This window comes from Populus nigra, chromosome 13 (genome assembly GCF_951802175.1).
Source record: "Populus nigra chromosome 13, ddPopNigr1.1, whole genome shotgun sequence".
Taxonomy (NCBI): Eukaryota; Viridiplantae; Streptophyta; class Magnoliopsida; order Malpighiales; family Salicaceae; genus Populus; species Populus nigra.
In genome coordinates, this window is record NC_084864.1 from 861,124 (window position 1) to 879,899 (window position 18,776).

At 34.6% G+C, this 18,776-nt stretch overlaps 2 protein-coding genes across 3 annotated transcripts; one reads left to right on the top strand and one right to left on the bottom strand.

Moving 5' to 3' along the window:
• Nucleotides 1-3,557: 3,557 nt before the first annotated feature.
• LOC133671184 (putative E3 ubiquitin-protein ligase RING1a) lies at nucleotides 3,558-9,715 on the top strand. The gene is made up of 10 exons (XM_062091842.1): nucleotides 3,558-4,005; nucleotides 4,121-4,190; nucleotides 5,149-5,207; nucleotides 5,961-6,042; nucleotides 6,192-6,312; nucleotides 6,442-6,483; nucleotides 6,965-7,474; nucleotides 8,154-8,261; nucleotides 8,929-9,108; nucleotides 9,241-9,715. The coding sequence occupies exons 1-10, from the start codon at nucleotides 3,723-3,725 to the stop codon at nucleotides 9,277-9,279; spliced, it is 1,494 nt and encodes a 497-aa protein (XP_061947826.1). The 5' UTR covers nucleotides 3,558-3,722; the 3' UTR covers nucleotides 9,280-9,715.
• Nucleotides 9,716-9,736: 21 nt separating this feature from the next.
• On the bottom strand, nucleotides 9,737-15,028 carry LOC133671183 (protein TPX2). Of its 2 annotated transcripts, none has more exons than XM_062091841.1 (20): nucleotides 14,661-15,028; nucleotides 13,895-13,977; nucleotides 13,648-13,800; nucleotides 13,490-13,560; nucleotides 13,076-13,312; nucleotides 12,887-12,983; nucleotides 12,674-12,790; nucleotides 12,458-12,577; nucleotides 12,163-12,339; nucleotides 11,993-12,055; nucleotides 11,829-11,909; nucleotides 11,574-11,732; nucleotides 11,338-11,469; nucleotides 11,161-11,241; nucleotides 10,958-11,077; nucleotides 10,692-10,858; nucleotides 10,500-10,608; nucleotides 10,341-10,400; nucleotides 10,174-10,268; nucleotides 9,737-10,100 (listed from the first exon to the last, which is right to left on the bottom strand). In XM_062091841.1, exons 1-20 carry the CDS (start codon nucleotides 14,848-14,850, stop codon nucleotides 9,980-9,982), a joined length of 2,433 nt encoding a protein of 810 aa, XP_061947825.1. In that variant the 5' UTR covers nucleotides 14,851-15,028; the 3' UTR covers nucleotides 9,737-9,979. The 2 variants fall into 2 exon arrangements, with proteins under 2 accessions (XP_061947825.1, XP_061947824.1); XM_062091840.1 differs by having other exon boundaries at nucleotides 13,645-13,800.
• Between the last annotated feature and the right edge of the window lie 3,748 nt (nucleotides 15,029-18,776).

Here is an 18,776-nt window from a genome sequence, read left to right on the forward strand (position 1 = left end):
GGAAAGACATGTACTCTTACCTAATTTACATATGGAACAATCAAAAGAAATATAAGATGAAAATTGATATTTATTGCCCAATAAATCGAAGTTTATTAAATGAGATAAGACAACAGGGTTGGATGACCTAAACATTTGTGCCATATTTCCCTTTTATGGTCTATACTAGTTAAGCCATATAAAAAACTAGAGGAAAGAGAAAGTGCAGAAATAATAATCGTCCAACTTTAGGTCCCTTTCACAAGTATCTTTTTCAATACCTGATCTTGTACAAGACAACCATAACAAGAAAACAAAACATCACAATCATCATCAACCAACTAGCTTACTAATATAAGACCAGTGAAAAGTTCAAGAGATATAAATACATATCTAACAAAGGAGTTAACATCTCTAACATCTTGAATAGGTAATTGACTACCATTATCAATCATAATTTATAATGATCTTGAATATTGATGAATATTATGAAGAGTGCCAGCAGAATTAGTCGTATGATTAGATGCACTAGAATCAACAAGTCAAGATGTTAATGGTAGGATACCTTGAAGTCCCAATATTGAAAAGACATAAATAATCATCTACTTGACTATCTCAGGAGTAAGGACAAATGAATCACCAATAATAAAAAGATGAAAAACTAATTATAGCCTGATACGTTAGCTTGATTCTAAGAATGGATAGGGAAGTCTCTAATAATATGTCGTGGCCTTTTAAAATAATTAAAATACTTCTTCACACAATGGGTATCAATATATCTATATTCCTTGCAACTATAACATTGAACTTTTTATGTCTTTTCCTTTTCCTTTTACACAATGGTGTGCCATTTATATTTTGAAATGATAGAAATTCACTTCAAGTTGTTTAAAATATATATTTATTTTATGTTCTTATCCCCATCTTTCAATCATCAAATACATTATATATACACCAAATCATCAATCAATCACAATGTTAATTGAAAATTCTAATAAAAATCAATTCCTTAAGCAGGATAGCAGCCTTTGCAACTGCACAATGTCATGCTTACCTAGGGGTGGTAATTTAACCTGAGTCTAATGGATACCAATCTGACTCGTTCGAATAGATGAATATTTTTTAAATAGTTACCTTACCTGATGGATAATGGATAGTGTATGTATATTGTCAAATCTGACTCAAAACCCACTGATAATGGATAATGTATGTATATTGTCAAATCTGACTCAAAACCCACTTAAGCCTAACCCAAAATGTATATTTATATTATATTGATATATTAGTAAAACATTTATATTTTTTTAATACAACACTATATATATATATATATATATATGTACATATATATACTTCAAATATATATTAACTATTTTATTTTTAATATCAATATATAAAAACGATCTAAAAATATTAAAAAAACATTAATTTCATACAAACAGCAAATTAAAAATTAAAAAATATAATTTTAGCGGCAAAAACAAACAACTCACGGTAAAACAGTGGAGTCAGTATAAGAATCAACCTGGGATGCTTGACATTGATTATAGTAATAGTAAACGCATCATTACCAACATGGGATTCCGTTGGAGGGCAATTTCTTTGTCTTTAACAGTTAACTGCCAAATATTGAATAATTAATCATTTTGTGGGCCAAAAAAGGTAAAAGATTCCCTAGGGTCAGGCCCAGATCAAGTTAGGGTATGGTCAAAAGGGACCAATCATATGTCAACTCAATTCTATTCAATTTTGTGTAGAATTTTTCGAAGTTCAGAGGTGCAAATGGACTGAATAGGGCCAAGTGGGATCGTTGACCTAAACTCCATGCCCAGAACGAGTCATCAGCATGACCTACCATGTGTTGGTTTTCGTACCGTTCAGTCTGAAACGTGATAATATCATTTTATTTTCAAAAAAATAATTTATTTTTAAATAAATCAATTTAAATAAATATATAATCTGATGAAACTCGATTAAAGAAATATTTTTTTCTAAAAAAAATACAAAATTACCATGAATGTTTCAACTTCGCTTCACGGTGAAGTCTCCCTTTAATTTCATAATTTCTATGGAATATTTAAGAAATTCAAGTTTGAGAAGAACAATAAGTTGAGATTAGGTAAATTCATAATTATAATAACAAGTAGTAGGTTGAATGGATTGATGATGACAAACTCTCAAGTTTTTTTTTTAAAAAATAAAAATAATTTAATAAAAAAATAATTTTATTTATTTAATTCAATACAGATCACAGTTCTAAAATAATATGATGAACTGAAACTTATAATTATAGATAATTTTTTTTGTTGTAAATATATCCGAGTTTTAAATAATTTTGGATTGATGTAAATAATTTGTTTAAGTTCAAAATCAACAAAAACAATGAAAACTATTTAATCAAATGACTTATTTTGTCACAAAAGCTAGCTTTGGTATTATTTCATTCATGAAAAATGAAGAAAACATAAAGAAAAAAGTAAAAGTAAAAGGAATTAAAATAGCTGCATAAAATTAAAAAGGGAGAGGGAAAGGGGCAAAGTGAAGAGACAGAAGGACACTCACCAAGGCAAAATGTTCTTCTTCTTTTGGTGGCATAATATCAGATTCTCATCTCTCTTTCCCTATATTAGAATAAATAAATTCCAAAACACTAATTTTTTTTTTTAAAAAAAACATAAAGTATTTGGCTTAAAATTGAGATTTTTTTTTGTTCTTGTGTAAATACAAAGAAAAACTCTCGTCTCCAAATTTAAAAGGAAGTCTTTTTTTTTACTAAAATTATTTATATTCTTCAATTAATTTTTGTATTTCAAAATTAAATTATTTATTTTTTTTACTCAATTAGCTAATAAATCTATATAGTATCAAAGAATCAATTTAACCTAATAGCTTAAGTTGTTAAGTGAAATTCGAACCCATCACCACTTGATTATCTAACCTATAATATATTCAATTTCTCTTTGTCAAATATGGGGTTTAAATTATAGTTTTTAAACCTTACTTGATGGGTTCAATTAGCAAACCATCGATACAGAATCTAGTTTGAGTTATTTTAATTTTTTAATCAAAGTGGATGTTGACCTAGTTAAAATCGATTAATCTAACAGGAAACTCGTGATATTGTTAACTTGATCAAACCATATATGAATCGATTGAGATAACTTTAAGAATTGTTTTTTTAATTTTTTTATTTAAAATTATGTACTTTTAGTTTTTTTATAATTTTTTTATTAAAAATAATATCAATTTAAAATAAATATAAATTAATCTTTCAGGTTAATCTATCAAACTCACAATATTATTAAAATAACCTAATTACGAAGAAAGAATATATATATATATATATATTCTTACAAATCTTGATACATGAATAATTGAATTAATAAATTTAAAAATAGTGGTTTTTAATGGTTTTTTTTTTTTTAAGATTCAAACCTTCAAACTTGCCAACAACTCCTGGATGCAAGCATTCAAGATGTTGAAATTTCATTATTATAAATAAAAAATAAAAGAAAAAAAGTATAAAAAAGAAAACAAAATAACACTAAAAAGTAATATAAAAAAGGTATAAAAATAACAAATAAAAAAGCGAACAAATCTCTCCCATCTTCCTCTTCCTCTTCCTCTCTCCTTTACACATACACACAACACGCAGCAGACCACAACGAAAAAGATATATATATTTTAGGATCCAACAAAATCACATATTTACAGAGAGACACACACAGAAGAAGCATCCATCAATGCCTGCCGACAACACCCCTCCTTCTTCACCACACAACATTAATCCCCACAATGAAGAACAACAACATCAGCAGCAGCAACAACAAGACTTGTCTGAGCTGTCTCCTCCTCGACAAAACGGTCATCCAACTGACCAAGAACCACACCACCTTCAAAACGGCCAGCATCAAGAAGAAGGGGAAGAGGGAGAGGAAGAAGTAGACATCAAAGAACAAGAGGTTAAAAAAGAAGAAGAGGGAGTGGAAGGAGGAGGAGGAGGGGATGGGGAAGAAGGGAAAGAAGGTGCTTTCTTTTTCTTATTCTTGTTTCTTTAAGCGTGTTTAAGCGTTTCTTGACGTGTAATGTGAAAAACAATTGATTAATCGAAGCTATTTTTTTGTTTACTTGTTTTTTTCAGAATCTGATGGAACCCAGTCTTTTTCTTCGTCATCTTCTTCTTCCAGTTGTGAAGATGAGGAAAAGCCCGAGTATGCTTTCTTTCTTACACGTTTCTTGCTTTTTGTTTCTGTAATTTAGTCAAGTGCATCTTTTTGGTTGTGTTTCTTATATGGGTTTTTGGGATTTTTGGGTTTGATTTGGTGCTTGATGGGGTTTTAGTTACAAGGGGATTTGCTTTCTTGTTTTGGAGGTTGATGGGATTTTTTTGGAGGTTTAGTTTCGGAGTGATTAAATGCGTTAAAGGTTGGTTGGTGCATGCTTACGATCTATGTTTCTTGGTGGGGTTGAAGTCAAAGGTTAAATTTTTACGAGGAATTTGCACCAAGTTGATAACATTTGCAGTATTGCTGGTTTGCTAGTGTCTTTTAGTGGTACTGATTGGTGGTTCCTAAGTTGGTGACTGAACAATGAGAAATGTAGTTACCTTTACATTTTTGAAACATTTATGTAAGATGATGAGTTAGGGGTCGAGTTTAGCTCAACTGTATTCACCGTGTATACATGTCTGTGATCTTAGTGAAGCTTTTCTGTTTTGGAGTGTTTGTGGAATGAATTTGCATCTGCGAGCAGTATGTATCGTGATGCACAGTGTTGGAATCTTCTAAGTAACGCAGCCTTGTATGTGTAACTTGGCTATGAAGATCAAAGCCAGCAGTGTCTTGCTGGTTGGCCTCCATAAGCAGTTGTCAGGGGAAATTTCTATCCACAATTTTTCTTTCTTTGGGCTAACATTTACTTACTCATCTGCCTGTAAAGATGTGCATATGCACATTTACTGCATATCTTGATGTACTCTGAAGTCCATATCTTTTCAAAGTTATTTTCATCTCTATGAAAAGAAAAGAAATGAAATAGGTATGTATATTCTTCCTGGAAACAAATAGCTTATGCTCTATTCCAACAGCTAGCTTATGTTTGTGTTCTACTGTACTAGTATATATAAATGAGCATGCTTAGAGGGCCACTCTCATCTTATTTAGTTTGCAGATTTGTCTTTGTGGAACTTCCGGACATTCGTAAAGATGTGCAGTGTCCCATATGTTTAGGTACTCTCATTGCTTGCAATTTTTCTTCTCTTTTCCTTTTTGCTAAACATGTGTCAAAATGTTGTCAATTTTCTGTTTGCTAGATGTGATTTAAATTGTTGGAAAAATATTTTAGGCAGAGGCACATTTTTTTTCTTGAGAATAGAGAACTCCATGGAAACCTATTGCCATGATGCATCTGACTCATAAAATTTGGCTTTATTAAACTGTGATGAATATAGTTCCATGTTCAAAAGTATGCATGGCAGCCCGAGGAAGAGGAAGGTATGCTTATAACCCTTGCTCAGTGTTCAAAGCAAAATGTTGGTTGGTTCTATGGCCTGCTTTCATAAAAATCATTAGGTGCCATGTATGAAATTCTAATATGCAATGCAATCTATTATTCCTTCAATTTTCAACAAGGAGCCAAGAATGCTCAGTTCATCTCCTATATGTAACTCAAGTGATGTTTGGACTAGATTGTGTATTATCAATTGACCAACCGCTTTGTGGTCAGCTTGAAGATTTATTTGTGGAGGGTTGCAGTATCTCCAAAATCAGTGCTCAGTTTATTTGTGCTTTTATTTCTACCATATTTAAGGTTGTATACTTATGCAGTATACTATTTTGTTTGATATGCTATCTGCTACATAGTTATCTTGTTCAGGATTTTGATTAATCTGCAATACCTGCATTATTTGCACCTACAAGTTGCCTTGTTATCCATGGTTGGCTGAAACTTTTAGTAAATTATTCATGCTGGTGGCTGAACAGGGATCATAAAGAAAACACGAACTGTAATGGAATGCCTGCACCGTTTTTGCAGGGAATGTATTGATAAATCAATGCGAATGGGGTATGTAAAACTCACTCTTTTCTTGATCTGTGTTTTTTGTAGCCCGACATCATGTTTCATTAATTATATCATATTTTGGGCTAATCTTGTGATAATTCCATATTCCGTGTACCATCAACATTTCTTACTGAATTGGTAATATATTGCAGGAACAATGAGTGCCCTGCTTGCCGCACACATTGTGCAAGTCGGCGGTCCTTGAGAGACGATCCAAATTATGATGCCCTAATTGCAGCTTTATATCCAGACATTGATAAGTATGAGGAGGAGGTAGAAGTGATTTTGCTTATCTACTTTCATATCTAATGCTTTTGAAAGTATTCATCTAATCAAGCAACTGGTTTGATTGGTTTAAAAATAAAAGGACAACTGGTTTTCTGAGTCAATATTTGGTCTCAGGAATTGGCTTTTCACGAAGAGGAAATGACTCGGAACAAACAGGTGTGTTAATTTGTGTTTTATTCCCTTGCCTGCATGCGTATGTAATAACCTTCATTTTCATTTCACTGGGAATAAAGTTAAGAAAAACAGTGATTAAGATAACTATGATGATGTTGCTTTGTAGAGCCTTTGATTGTCATATGCTTGGAACGAAGCATACAGCATGGAAATTTCACCTGACAGTCCACGTTGATTTTTTTCATTAATTCAATTTCTGAGTTTATGGTCCGTGAGATGAAAATCCCAGAGATTGTTGCCCTTTGAGTGGAGAGTTTTGATTCCATAATGCAGAAGACTACTGGTTCTTTTACAATGGACACTGTTGGCTCACTTACTTTGTTCAGCAGGCCTCTAATTACATGCATTTTTTGTCTTTAAGGATTGTGATTTGTAGAATTATTCAAGCCACTATTGCTTTGGGACAGAGCCATTGTCTAAACTCAATATGCTGTCCCTTGTTTCTGCCTGCTGTTTTGGACAGATTCAAGCTTCAATTGCCCAAATAATTCAAAGACAGTCAGAAGCACTAGTTAAGAGACGCACAATGGGTAAAGAGTCAACTTTCATGACACGAACACGTCGGACTATTACAAGGAGGCGACGGAACAGTCGGAGCAGTGATTTTCAAGGATCTGAAGACATTGAGGATGAAAATGATGACAACATAGGCAAGGATTCATCTTCTGCTGATGAGCGCTCCACTGAAGTTAGGCATAGGAGGCCTAAGAGACGGTGGCCCTCCCAGCCTTCTTCTTCAGCAGTCAATTCAGAGGGTGGAGGTGCTGAAAATGATTTAGATTCAAACAGGGAAAACAGGGGATTATCTCCTGGGCTTGCGTGGAACACAGAAATGCTTGCTTGGGGCAGGGGTGGTACTCGGAGTCACACACGACATGGCAATCCTAGTGGTTGCAACAACAAGAATTCACGAAATACTCGCTTATCCAAGCTAGTAGAATATCTCAGAAGCTTAGATGAAAAAAATGACGAGGTATGTTAGGATGCTGTCACTTTTATTGATTTGTGTTAAGATCACCTTTTTTTGCAATGTGAAACATCTTGCATGAGTATGAAATTGATGTAGGAAATATTTTTGTTGTCTGTCTACTTGTGCCATTCTGTTAGGCTAGAGATTATAAAATTTGGATTTTCAGGATAGACTTTATTGATGAACAGTTTGGGTTTGTAGCCCAGAGGATGTGCAAGTAGGTATTAGTGGAAACGAAAGGTCCAGATTGACGATTTGGATCTGGTTGCATGGATTTAGGGGTTTGGATCTGGTTGCATGGATTTGGAAAACTTGTTTGAATGTGTTAATTTTAACGATGGGAAGGGTAAGCAAAACTATATTGTGTTTAGAGGATTTGGTGGTGTCAAGTCACTGCTTACAAGATAGTCTATAACTCCAAAGTGACTGATCAAAATACTAAACTGAAAACGACATGAACTACATGGCAATAATTGCTTCCCCAATGGACAATTGCCTGAACTATTAAAAATGTCAAGAGTAATTTCAATAACTGATGGAATTAAGTACTTTTTTTTTTTTTTTTGCTTTCAATCATCACTGAATGACCTAATTAGTTTCAAACCCCCTCAAGCCCCTTTTGCTTTTTCCTCATATGCTATTTGGGCATCCCGTATAATATAATCCTGCTATGTGTTTGCAGTTGGATATCCATCTCAAGCTTATTACCTTGGGCAATCAAAGTACACCAAGCTTGCAGCAGCCCTACCTTTGTTGCCGGCCCAGTTTGTCAGTTAAACACCTATGTGAAGTGAGATTTCTCTCTCACCACCTGAATTCTTTAAATAAATTTTTTTCTTGAGAAGCAAATTTTTCAAGTTATTATTCCTCAAATGGTTTATTTTCTCTTATAGAACACTATAATTGTATTTCTCCAACTTGAAAATCAATTAGTCAAGATAGATGTTGTTTTTGGTAGCAGTGGCAGGCAAGCCTCATTTTGTCAATAATTATTCTATTCTATGCATCAGTGGAACATAGTAAAACTTGTAAAACTGGCTAAATTTGACCATGATTCTAATCTGCTATGCTGAATGACCTATGTGAAGCCCAATTAATGTGAAATTCTGGAAATGTTCAAGAGTGCCTTCATGCATAAGCATGTTGAGCATGATGCTTCAAATTCCACCATGGGGTTGTTACAATACTCGGAAGTATTTGAGCCAGAACATATATGACCTGCCTTTTCCATAACCAGTATTGATTTATAATCTTGAATCGATGCCAGTAAGTTGTCTTTGTGCTTAAAATTTTTGCTAAATAGCATCAACATGTGATCTGAACTGAACTGTTATACGGATCTCTTTTATTGGCCTCGATTTCTTTACATGCAGAGGCCCATCTTGACAATATATTTAGTGTTTACTGAATTTTTGTGATGCTATCTGATTTTGTGGTGTTAAACATGCTGTATGCAGTATGTTGCTCACCAGACGACTTTGCAAGCTGAGGAAGTTGAACTCTTGTTAATCAAGGGGAAGGCTGAAAATTTGTCAGCCAAACATTCTCAGATCCCTATGGATGAGCTGCAAATTTTGAAGGGACAAGAAACAGTTGCAGGTCTTAAAGCAAGTTGCTCTTCCAGTAGAGATCATTTGGTGAGTGCTATTCTTGCTGCATGGCAATCTTCTACACATATCATGAACCCTAATTTATGGCTGTGATTGATATTTTCCCAATCATCGTGTGCAAAATTTCTTCGCTCACTTCATGTTTCTCTGGTTTTGCAGATACTAGCATATCGGCAGAAGGAGATCATCAAAAGTTGACGTTATGGCTCCATTGGAAGAAAAACAAAAGGCATCTCATTGGGAGATTTTGGACTGCCAACATTGTTTTGTTTTAAAGCAAGTCTCGCTGCTGAGAATGGAAATCTTAGTTTTTTTTTTTTTTTAAACTTTTTCAAGTTTTTTAGATTAGCCTTTTAATTTATTCCTACTACTTCCTTTCCTGAACCCAAAGCCCTGTATACGAGTTTTATACGAGAAAAGTTATGTTTATTGTTAGCAGAGAGGTTCATTTCATCTGCAAAATTCTCCTCGATTGTGTCTCGAAGGAGGTTTCCATGCCCACCAACAGTAATAACCTAGCATTTGGTTACTGTCTCGAGAAGACAGCTGTCGACATTGAAACTGTTCGGGGAACATGTAAGAAAATATATTTGTTGTCTGTTTTTGTTCAATCAATATTCTGTGTTGAAAGCAATTTGGTTACCATGAGAACATATTTGGGCATCCAGGAATCCGAATACAACTGTTATATTAATTTTGAGGAATCCTTAAAACATCTTACTCACACCCAATCCAAGTTCTCTCATCTTGGTAAGAAGGGTTATGAGTTGTTTGTTTTGGTTACATTCCTGAATTGATGTTACAACGAATGATTAGCAGCGCAAGGATGCTGAAAAGAATGAATTAATGTGGTTCAAGGGTTCTTGAACAGCCAGCTGCTTTAACACAGGAAAGAAAATCATCTCATGCCAGAAGCGGCGGCAGACGAAGCAGCGTTCACCATCATCATCTTCCTTCTCTCTCTTCTCTGGAGCACTCTTAAATTAGGTGACTTTGCCTTTGTAGCTTCCTTGGATGACCTGTAACATTAATCAATCATCACCGAGATCTTTGGTTAAAAGAAAGAAGAGCGGTGTGAGTGATTTTTCATACTTCTGGGGGCAGAATGGATGGTTAAAATTCGGTACTGGCCGGGCATGGGGAACCATCGTTCTCCGCAGCTGTTTCAACGCCTTTTCCTCCTCCATCTGCAATCAGTGGATCAATTAAGCAATCCAGTATGTGCAGCAAGAGAATGCAGGACAAAATAAGGTACATACCATCTTTGCAGTTTCACTCTCCTCTCTGTATCTCTTGTACACCATTTCTTTCTCCTTCACCTGAAAAAACAAAAAAAAAGGTGCTTTCCTGTTAAAATCTACCACAGAGAGGCCAGAATCTACCAGCCTGCTGTGCTAGGCTCGGATGTTCCTACTCACCTTGTGGTCAAATTCTGCCCTTTCAACAGCCCTCTGATCTGCATGGAGATTGAATTGTTGAACCTGTGTGAGTGGTTTTCGCGCTTTCTCTGGTACTGGAATTGGGTCCCTGCATGAGATCATGGGAAAGAATGATCAACTTGTACATATTAATAGGCACCGGAAAGTTTTGCGGTCTTCCACATTGCATACTCTTTAAGGACTGGCTGTGCTCTGAATATCCTCATCTGGGCCTCTTCTTTTTCCTTCCTTTCTCTTTCTTCCATTTCCCTTTGCATTTCCTCCTCATGCCTTACTAAACTCTCCAATTGGAAAGGTTCTGGTTTTGTGCATGGTTTGGGCTCTGGTCTTGGTGGAACCTGTGTGTGATGAAGTAATTATCAGATATAGAACCATTATTTTCTGCATAAAAGAGCTTATGATGTTTGCAATGAGATGCATATTGTTGAATTTCTTACCACAGGATAGTCAGTGGTATAAGGATAAGGATTGGCTCTAGGAACTCTAGCTCTTTCCTCTTCCATCTGTTTCTGCACGAGTTCAATCAAGAATTTCCTCTCTTTTTCGGCCCCTCTTTCCTGGAGATAAAGGAATAAAAAAAAATGAACGAACAGGTTGTTACCTGATTTTGCTCCATTGACCAAGGAATGAATGCACATACCTCTGTGTGGAGATGGAATGGATTTGGCTTTGTGTTTCTTGGAATCGGGTAGTCAAGGATAGGTTCTGACCTCAGTGAGAGCTGAAAAGAAGACCAACAGTATGATGAGATGCGGCTACTGCTTTTATTCATATGCTACAGCTACAATTAGTTGTAGGATCAACGAGATGTATCTACCTTGTCAAACATATCAGCAACAGCAGCTTGTGGTGGAATCCTCTCGTTTGTGGCAAAGTGAAATTCTTGAGGTACGGTGACTTGCTTCTTTGCATGGCAGAAAACCCCCATCGCTCCTTTACTTTCAAATATCTACACCAGATACAATGTTAATATCATTTCAAAACTATGGTTACTACTACTATAAGCAGCAGACTGAATGGCTGATTAAGAAAACGACGTATAGTTATTATTACCTTCTTATTCAGAGGTCTTGCTTTAAATTTAGGGATCTTTTCTATCTCCTCTTTCTCCAGTTCTAAAGAACTTTTCACCCTTGCTGGACGGGCCCTTAAAGATGTATGAAGAACAGGGGTTTTGGGCTCTGTAAGATGATGAGGTTTCCATAGATTACTCTGTCGTAGAAAGTAGCAAAGGAGCAGTAAGTGAGTAAATCTGAACTAGTGCTGCTGGGACAAAGAAAAGGGCCACGTTTGAAATGATGCTCCAACCTGATGAGACACTTCTGTTGAAGCCACTGAAGTTGATTCTGCATTCTGATTTGCCCTTGCTGCTGTCTCTAAGTGAAACTCCTACAGAAATTAAGAAATATTAAGCCTGCGACCAATGCCATCTTGAGTAAATTTTTTATTGACCGTTATTTCTTATAGCTTACCAGGAACTCAGGTGGCTGTGGAATGCTTCTTGGTAATGCAGGTAATGTTGCAGCTTCCAGAATCTATATCCAACAAAAAACGTTAAAAAACAAGAATATTGCAAAAGAAGCAAGTTGTGCTGGACCTAGTAGGACGGAAGAAGTCATAAATAGTTTCCAAGCAGGAAAACCTTCTTGTTCAGTGGTCTAGCTTTGAACTTGGGAATTTTGGCCATCATCTCTTCTTCAATCTCAGCAGAACTTTTTATTTTGACTGAGCGAACGCGCTGAGCTGTTTCAAATTCAGGCTCCTTAGGCCTTGTCAGTGTGAGCTTAGGCTTCCTCTGGATAACAGATGCAGGACCATCCTGAATATTAAAGATGAGGGAAATTTTAATAGGATAAACAATAGCGAAGGAAGGAAATACACACATTTGGAGCAACCAAATTTCACAAAGCATGAGTAAAACGGGCTTTTGTTATTACATGTGAGATAGAATTGTTAAGGTGTGGCAATGACAATCCTCTAGTATTTGATTGAAACTTTTTCATCATTTCTGCCGTTGAAACAAATGGACCTGGAGCTGCTTGTTCCCGAACATAAACCTTTGAATAAATATAACACAAGTACGTTCAACAAGTTAATACCTTGCAGTTTCAAAAGAATAGAATGGATTAAGAAGCTTGACAAAAGTAGCATACCTTTCTCTCCTCTTTCTTCATTTTATTAGCAACAGATGAACACAAGTTAGAACTGCCACTGCTAAGTCCCAGTTTGGACTTGTGTGTCAATGGTTGTGGGGGCTTGGCATTAAGAATCTGGAAATTTTTTTAAAAAAGGAAAATGTTCAAGTAAAATGCATCACCAGACAACTATGGTTAAAAAAGAGGAACATGGCAATAGTAATCAATCACCTGTCTGGATCTCCCTCCCTCCAGCTTCTGTTTCTTAATCGCCTGGTTCTCTTGGGCTAAATTGGTAGTCCCAGCAGCATTTTTCACATTAGGTGGTCTACAATAAAAGCATGTCAGAAGGCCTCGTTAATATGGTAATTACCAAACGCGTATATTTCAACACAGAAATCAACAACGAAGTCAGTGTACTTTTTGACACTTGCTGGTTTGATTCCCTTAACTTGTGAAGACTCTGATTGATTCTTTGGCTTCAGCAAAGATGGATTCTTTACCAAGCTAGCTATGTGTCTAGCTGACTGATTCTTCTTGGAATCAGTCAACGGGCCTCTGTTCCGAGAAGACATTGGTGGCTTAGGGGTGCAGTAAGCTTCATTTTTACTGCTCTCTTTACCATCAGTGTTCTCAGTTTGCAGAGAAGAAGTGCTTCTGATAGAAAAACTGAAGTCAGCAGAAAGGAATGCAACATACACACAAAATCACATTAAGCTTTCAGAATAACAGCATAAATTATCTTCTTCACAAGTGCAGTCATCGTTTTATTTTTCTTTGGCCATTTTAGTCTTGAAAAATTGACAAAGAGAAGAGAGTAACAAAATAACACACCTTTCATTTCCTTCAGCACATGCAAACCCCACCTTCTTCTCTTTTTCACAAGTAACCTCACCAGCAGAAATCTGAAATGCGCACAACTTCATGAGAACACATCAAATTCCCAAAAGACAGTATCAACAGGTGAGAAAAATGCATCAACTACTCACTACATTGACAAGGTTAGCATTGTTTTCTTTGTTATCCTCGTCAGAAGTTTTTTCTTCTTTCCCCTTTCCAATAGGTGCTGCTGCTTCTGCCGGTGGTGGCATGACCTCTGATTGAGAGTTACTGTCTGAAGCTTTTGAATCAGATGATTCTGCCACCTGCAATTCAATGTCAATGGGAAAAATTCACAAAAATAAATATAGATACAGGAAGTAGTAATGGTTTAAATGAAAAGAGCAGTCATCATTTTACCTTGTGAAACTGGTCTGCTTGGCTAAAATCACATAAGGTCTCTACCTTAAATGATCTACCAGTCTTAATTCTAGGCATAAAAGCTGCAACATATCAAACAAAAACACAAAAGAATCACTCATCCACTAAACTCTTTAATCTCCAACACACACACAAGAAACAAGAACAAGCAACAACAGTAGCAGCAAAAACCTACAAAGATTCAATTCAGTTCCCTAATTTGCATTATTAATTAATTAGCTCCCTCAAATTATAGTTATCTCTTTTTAATAACTTAATTAATCGAAATCAAACACAAATTCCTCTCAACTCCTCCTAATTCTCCATTCCCCCTTCAAAAACCCTCAAAATCATGATCAAGCTTCTCTCCCCTCTCTAATCTCCCTCAAAATCCCAAATCAGAACCAATTAATACACAACGTGGCCCTAAAAATCACAAACAACCACTCTACCTTCCCTTAATTGCTTAATTCCACTCCCGAAGTTCCTATTCAGAACCAACAAAACCCTAATTTAACCCTAAAATCGCAGAACAAATCTAACAAAATCCTAATTACACACAAAAGGTAAATTAATCCAATAAAAACTAAAATATCATCCTTCTTCAAGATTAAAATCACGTCTAAAATAGAAATAATCTTCAATAAAAACCTAAAAAATAAATAATAATCCTCTTTTCAGCGTCTCGACTGTGAATCAAAACTAACAGAGAATAAACTAAAAGAACCATGGACCGGTCAATCGAGAGAGAGAGATAGAGGCATACGAGAAGGAGCGTAGGACGCCGTAACATCGAACCAAAGCTCAGCGTTTCTAGAATCTTCATCCGATTCTCCTTTCACAAAATCATAAAACTTCGGAGCCGAAAACTCGTACGCCTCATCTACAAACATCATCAACGTCGTCGTATTCGTCATTGTCGTTGCAGTTGAAGAATCCTCACTCTCCGCTGCCATTTTTCTAACCGCAAAAAAGTCTCTTTAGTTATGTTTTTTCTAGAGAGGAGAGAGATATTGGGAAATTAAGGTTTTCTTTTTTTCTTAATGAAGAGAGAGTGGAGATCAATGGAAGAGAGAGAGAGGAGTATAAACGATGAGAGGTGATGAAGGGAATGGAGGTTTAACGGTCGGATTGTTTGAAATTTGGTCACTTGACTAATCAGGAGATGGCAGAGAAGGCTCTTCGCCTTGTTGTTTTTCTAACGGCTATATTTCTTTGTAACGGTGTCGTTTTTATGACTTTGTTATTTATTTGTTTGTTTTTCCAATTTTTATAATTTATGACCCCTTATTTATTTCAATTTATTTCCATGAGTCGTTTGTAATAAAGTGTGTATTATATTAATTTAACTTTATATAAAATTACTTGATTTATACACGATAACATGCTTTTATTACGATGTAGAATTATTTTAAAATCTAATCTAATAAATTAACCTAAATAATTTGATATTTATTGGAATGAGTTTTAATAAAAATAAAAATAAATTGATGGTGTGATCCATTTAAAACTCAAGTTGTTCCATAACTTGGTTAGCTTAGAAAAAACTCGGTCAAAACTTGATGATTTTTTTTATTTTTGTTTTTTTAAATGATATCATTTTTATTTTTTTATAAAACAAAAAACCTGACCCAAATCAACCCACTTGATTCATGACACGGTACTTCCTTTAGGTAGACTCACATGTCGGATTACATGGTATCCACTTGATGAATATTAAATTCTAAATCCTAAATTTATTATTTATTATTCTAAAAATAAAATCTAATAATATCTGTTAAAGATTTACAATGTCTTTTAAATATATTAGAAAACCAACCTAGTTTAGATAATAAAATTATAATCCTAAAACATACAAAAAAATAATATGAAATCTGAAATAACAAAATAAATTCAGAAAAAAAAAAACTTGCAAAAACAAGAATTTTGCGAGCCTAATTTAAGGAAATTAGCTTCAAGAACTTTTTATAAAAATTTAAACCTGATTTAATAATAAAGTAAAAAATTATAATTTTTTTAAGTTATTATATTAATTTGACACGACGAGATCTTCTTTTTGATCTAACCTTCTCTTACAAAACCAAAAAAAATATCATATAATTTGTTGGAGACAGATCCTTGTCTAGCCATTTATACCACTGATCCTTATTTCCTGGTTTCCAGACTAAACATTTTCCTTGCTTCTTAGTTTGTTTCAGTCACAGTGAGTTGCTCCCGCAAGTATATAAGCCAGCAGGTTCTTGCGTACAAGCAGCAGATTCCTTACATGAGAGAATTCTAACCAGCAAGAGCAGCGTCTCATGATATTTGCATGACAATGAAGCCAAGTAAAACTCCTATTGGATTCAGTGGTATAAAGGGCGACGATATCTTTGGCATTTCCAGCTTCCAACAATACCAGCTAGCTCCTGCTTGAACCAGCAATGCTGCGTTTCGCTGGGTGCTGCTTACTAGTCCTCCTGGCTTCTGGGCTAGATATTGCTTATTCGGAGAGTAAATGCGAGCCTGTGTTCGAGTACTTCCCTTACTGCCTGGATTTTCTCACAGGCTATTACAATGAACCATCAAAAAGATGTTGTGATCATATCTATAAACTCAACAGATTAGCGAAGCGTGGACTGGGAGCACAGTTGATCTGTTGGTGCATTGAATACATGGTGAGGGGCACAGAGCCTCGAATAAGGGCTGATCGGATAAGTGAACTTCCTACCAAGTGCCAAACACATCTTAGTTTCCCCATTTCTGAGTGGAAGGACTGCAATACGTATAGAATCTTATCATTTTCATTCAGCTTCCCTCACTCCTAAACTTTTTACTGACCAATTGTTCTTGGATCGATGCAGGATTGTATAAGAGGTTGAAGATCTGGGGATAACAGGACAGCATGCCTTGTTGATTGAGAAGTATAAACTATAAAGCCAGTCTTAAATGGTGTGTGTTAAACAACGCAGTCTAATGATATCAGATTGGTATATCTCAATAAATTTTCATAGCAGCAGAATTTTGATAACAAGAACTACATGTATGATTCTGTTTTCTTGTTTTCTTGGAGATGGAAAATTTATTATGACTGTAGCCATTCACCACACTGCTGACAATCTGCGTCTGGCTACCATGCATGCATCCACTGTCATTAGCTGCTTAAGTTTGGTAATCACAGCTTAATATTTGTGAGAGGCAGAGTTCATGAACTTAATTAATCTAAAACAGTCCTGTTTCTGGATGAACATGAACTTAATTAATCTAAAACAGTCCTATTCCTGGATCAACACTCAATGTTTAACTGATGCTGAGCGATATTATGTTGTTTTGACTTTTGAATCAGAGAACTTGAGTGCGAAAGCAAGTTCCCCTGAACCTTAATTTCCGCGCCGTAGCATAAAGCGAATGAAAAGCGACAGGATTGGCATGAAAATTCCTGTCAAGAACTTTGTTCGAAGACAGTTTCTACAACTAGGCTGTCCATGAACCGGTTACTGAGATCTTAAACCTGAAAGTTTGCCATGTCTGAAAACACCTGGTTATAATTATTTTTTAAAGTAATTTTTTATTTTAAAATTTATTAAATATTTATTAAATTTTTAAATTTATTTGTATCATTAATATATTAATACAAATACTAAAAAATATTAATTTAAATAAAAAAAATATTTTTTAAAAAATATTTTTAAACCCAGAAACAAGTTAGAAACAAGTGAATTTTGCATCACAAGTCGGTATCATTACATACCATGATGACTAAGGCTAGGGCCTAGCTTCATTATTTTTTTCCCGCGTTTTATCGTATGCTATCTCTTATCACATATATTATTTTTTCCGTATGCCTTGGTAAGCATCTCATACTTTCAATTTTGGTGGGAAAAAAAAAAATAGAGCACGCCTTGTTCAATGGGAAATGATTTGAAAATAAACTATGCATACTAAGATTTCATATCAATTGTTGTATTAATTACGTTTCATAAATAAACAACTGATCTCTCATGAGAATTTTAATTATTACATATATTAACATGAGAATTTTGTGTGATTTATTTTCTTGAATAATAGTCTTAGTTATAAACATTCTCCATCATTATGATTGCTCCCTCCTCGTACATGATAGATGGAGTTTAACTGGTCAGGTTTTAAATTTGTTCCTTAAAGATTATCAATTCGAGTCTTATAAATTTCGGGACCACTGAAGACTTACATAGTCATTAATTTAAGGGTTCGTGGAATCAGTCGAGGTGCGCACAAACTGACCCGAACATTCACATTAAGTCTCAAAACAAGAGCAAAAACATATTTAATTGAAGAAACAACAACAAAAATATAATAGAACAAATCAATTTCTAGATAAATTTTAGAATAAAATGTTATACTTTTTTTAAGTATAAAAAAACAATAACTAATTAACGCTACTAATAATATACAAATAATTGTTTCCACTATTGAATCAAAAGAAGAATCTAATTGGGAGCCAATCAAACCTTATCTAAGATTTAAAGATGGAGAACTCAACTTGTCAAATTGGCCACATTGACTTTAAGATAAATGGATTAAAAATTGAACATATGGACTTAATTAAATGTTTTTTTTTCTTTTCTGACCTAATTTGATGCTACGGGGAAAGAATCAAAACATAGACGACAAGCTATACCCTATGATGAAGCAGACATCTTCGAATCACAGTTATTCTGCTTAAAAAATATTTTAAAAATAATTGTTATTATAATATTATCTCAAAAACCTAAAATAATATAATGTTATATACAGACAGGGATGGAAGTACCAGATTTGGTTGATATATGATTTTCTAGGAGTTGGGATTGCAAGACCTGCATTTTATATATAAAATAAATTTTAAATTAAAGGATATAATTAACAAAAAATTAAAGTTTAA

Excerpts from the sequence above, each read along its gene's own strand:
- LOC133671184 (XM_062091842.1), top strand. The coding sequence starts at position 3,723 with ATGCCTGCCGACAACACCCCTCCTTCTTCACCACACAACATTAATCCC. Across the intron at positions 6,313-6,441 it reads TTGATAAGTATGAGGAGGAG|GAATTGGCTTTTCACGAAGA; the intron begins GTAGAAGTGATT and ends ATTTGGTCTCAG. Across the intron at positions 7,475-8,153 it reads TAGATGAAAAAAATGACGAG|TTGGATATCCATCTCAAGCT; the intron begins GTATGTTAGGAT and ends ATGTGTTTGCAG.
- LOC133671183 (XM_062091840.1), bottom strand. The coding sequence starts at position 14,850 with ATGGCAGCGGAGAGTGAGGATTCTTCAACTGCAACGACAATGACGAAT. Across the intron at positions 12,340-12,457 it reads TTAACAATTCTATCTCACAT|GATGGTCCTGCATCTGTTAT; the intron begins GTAATAACAAAA and ends TTTAATATTCAG. Across the intron at positions 11,910-11,992 it reads CACAGCCACCTGAGTTCCTG|GAGTTTCACTTAGAGACAGC; the intron begins GTAAGCTATAAG and ends TAATTTCTGTAG.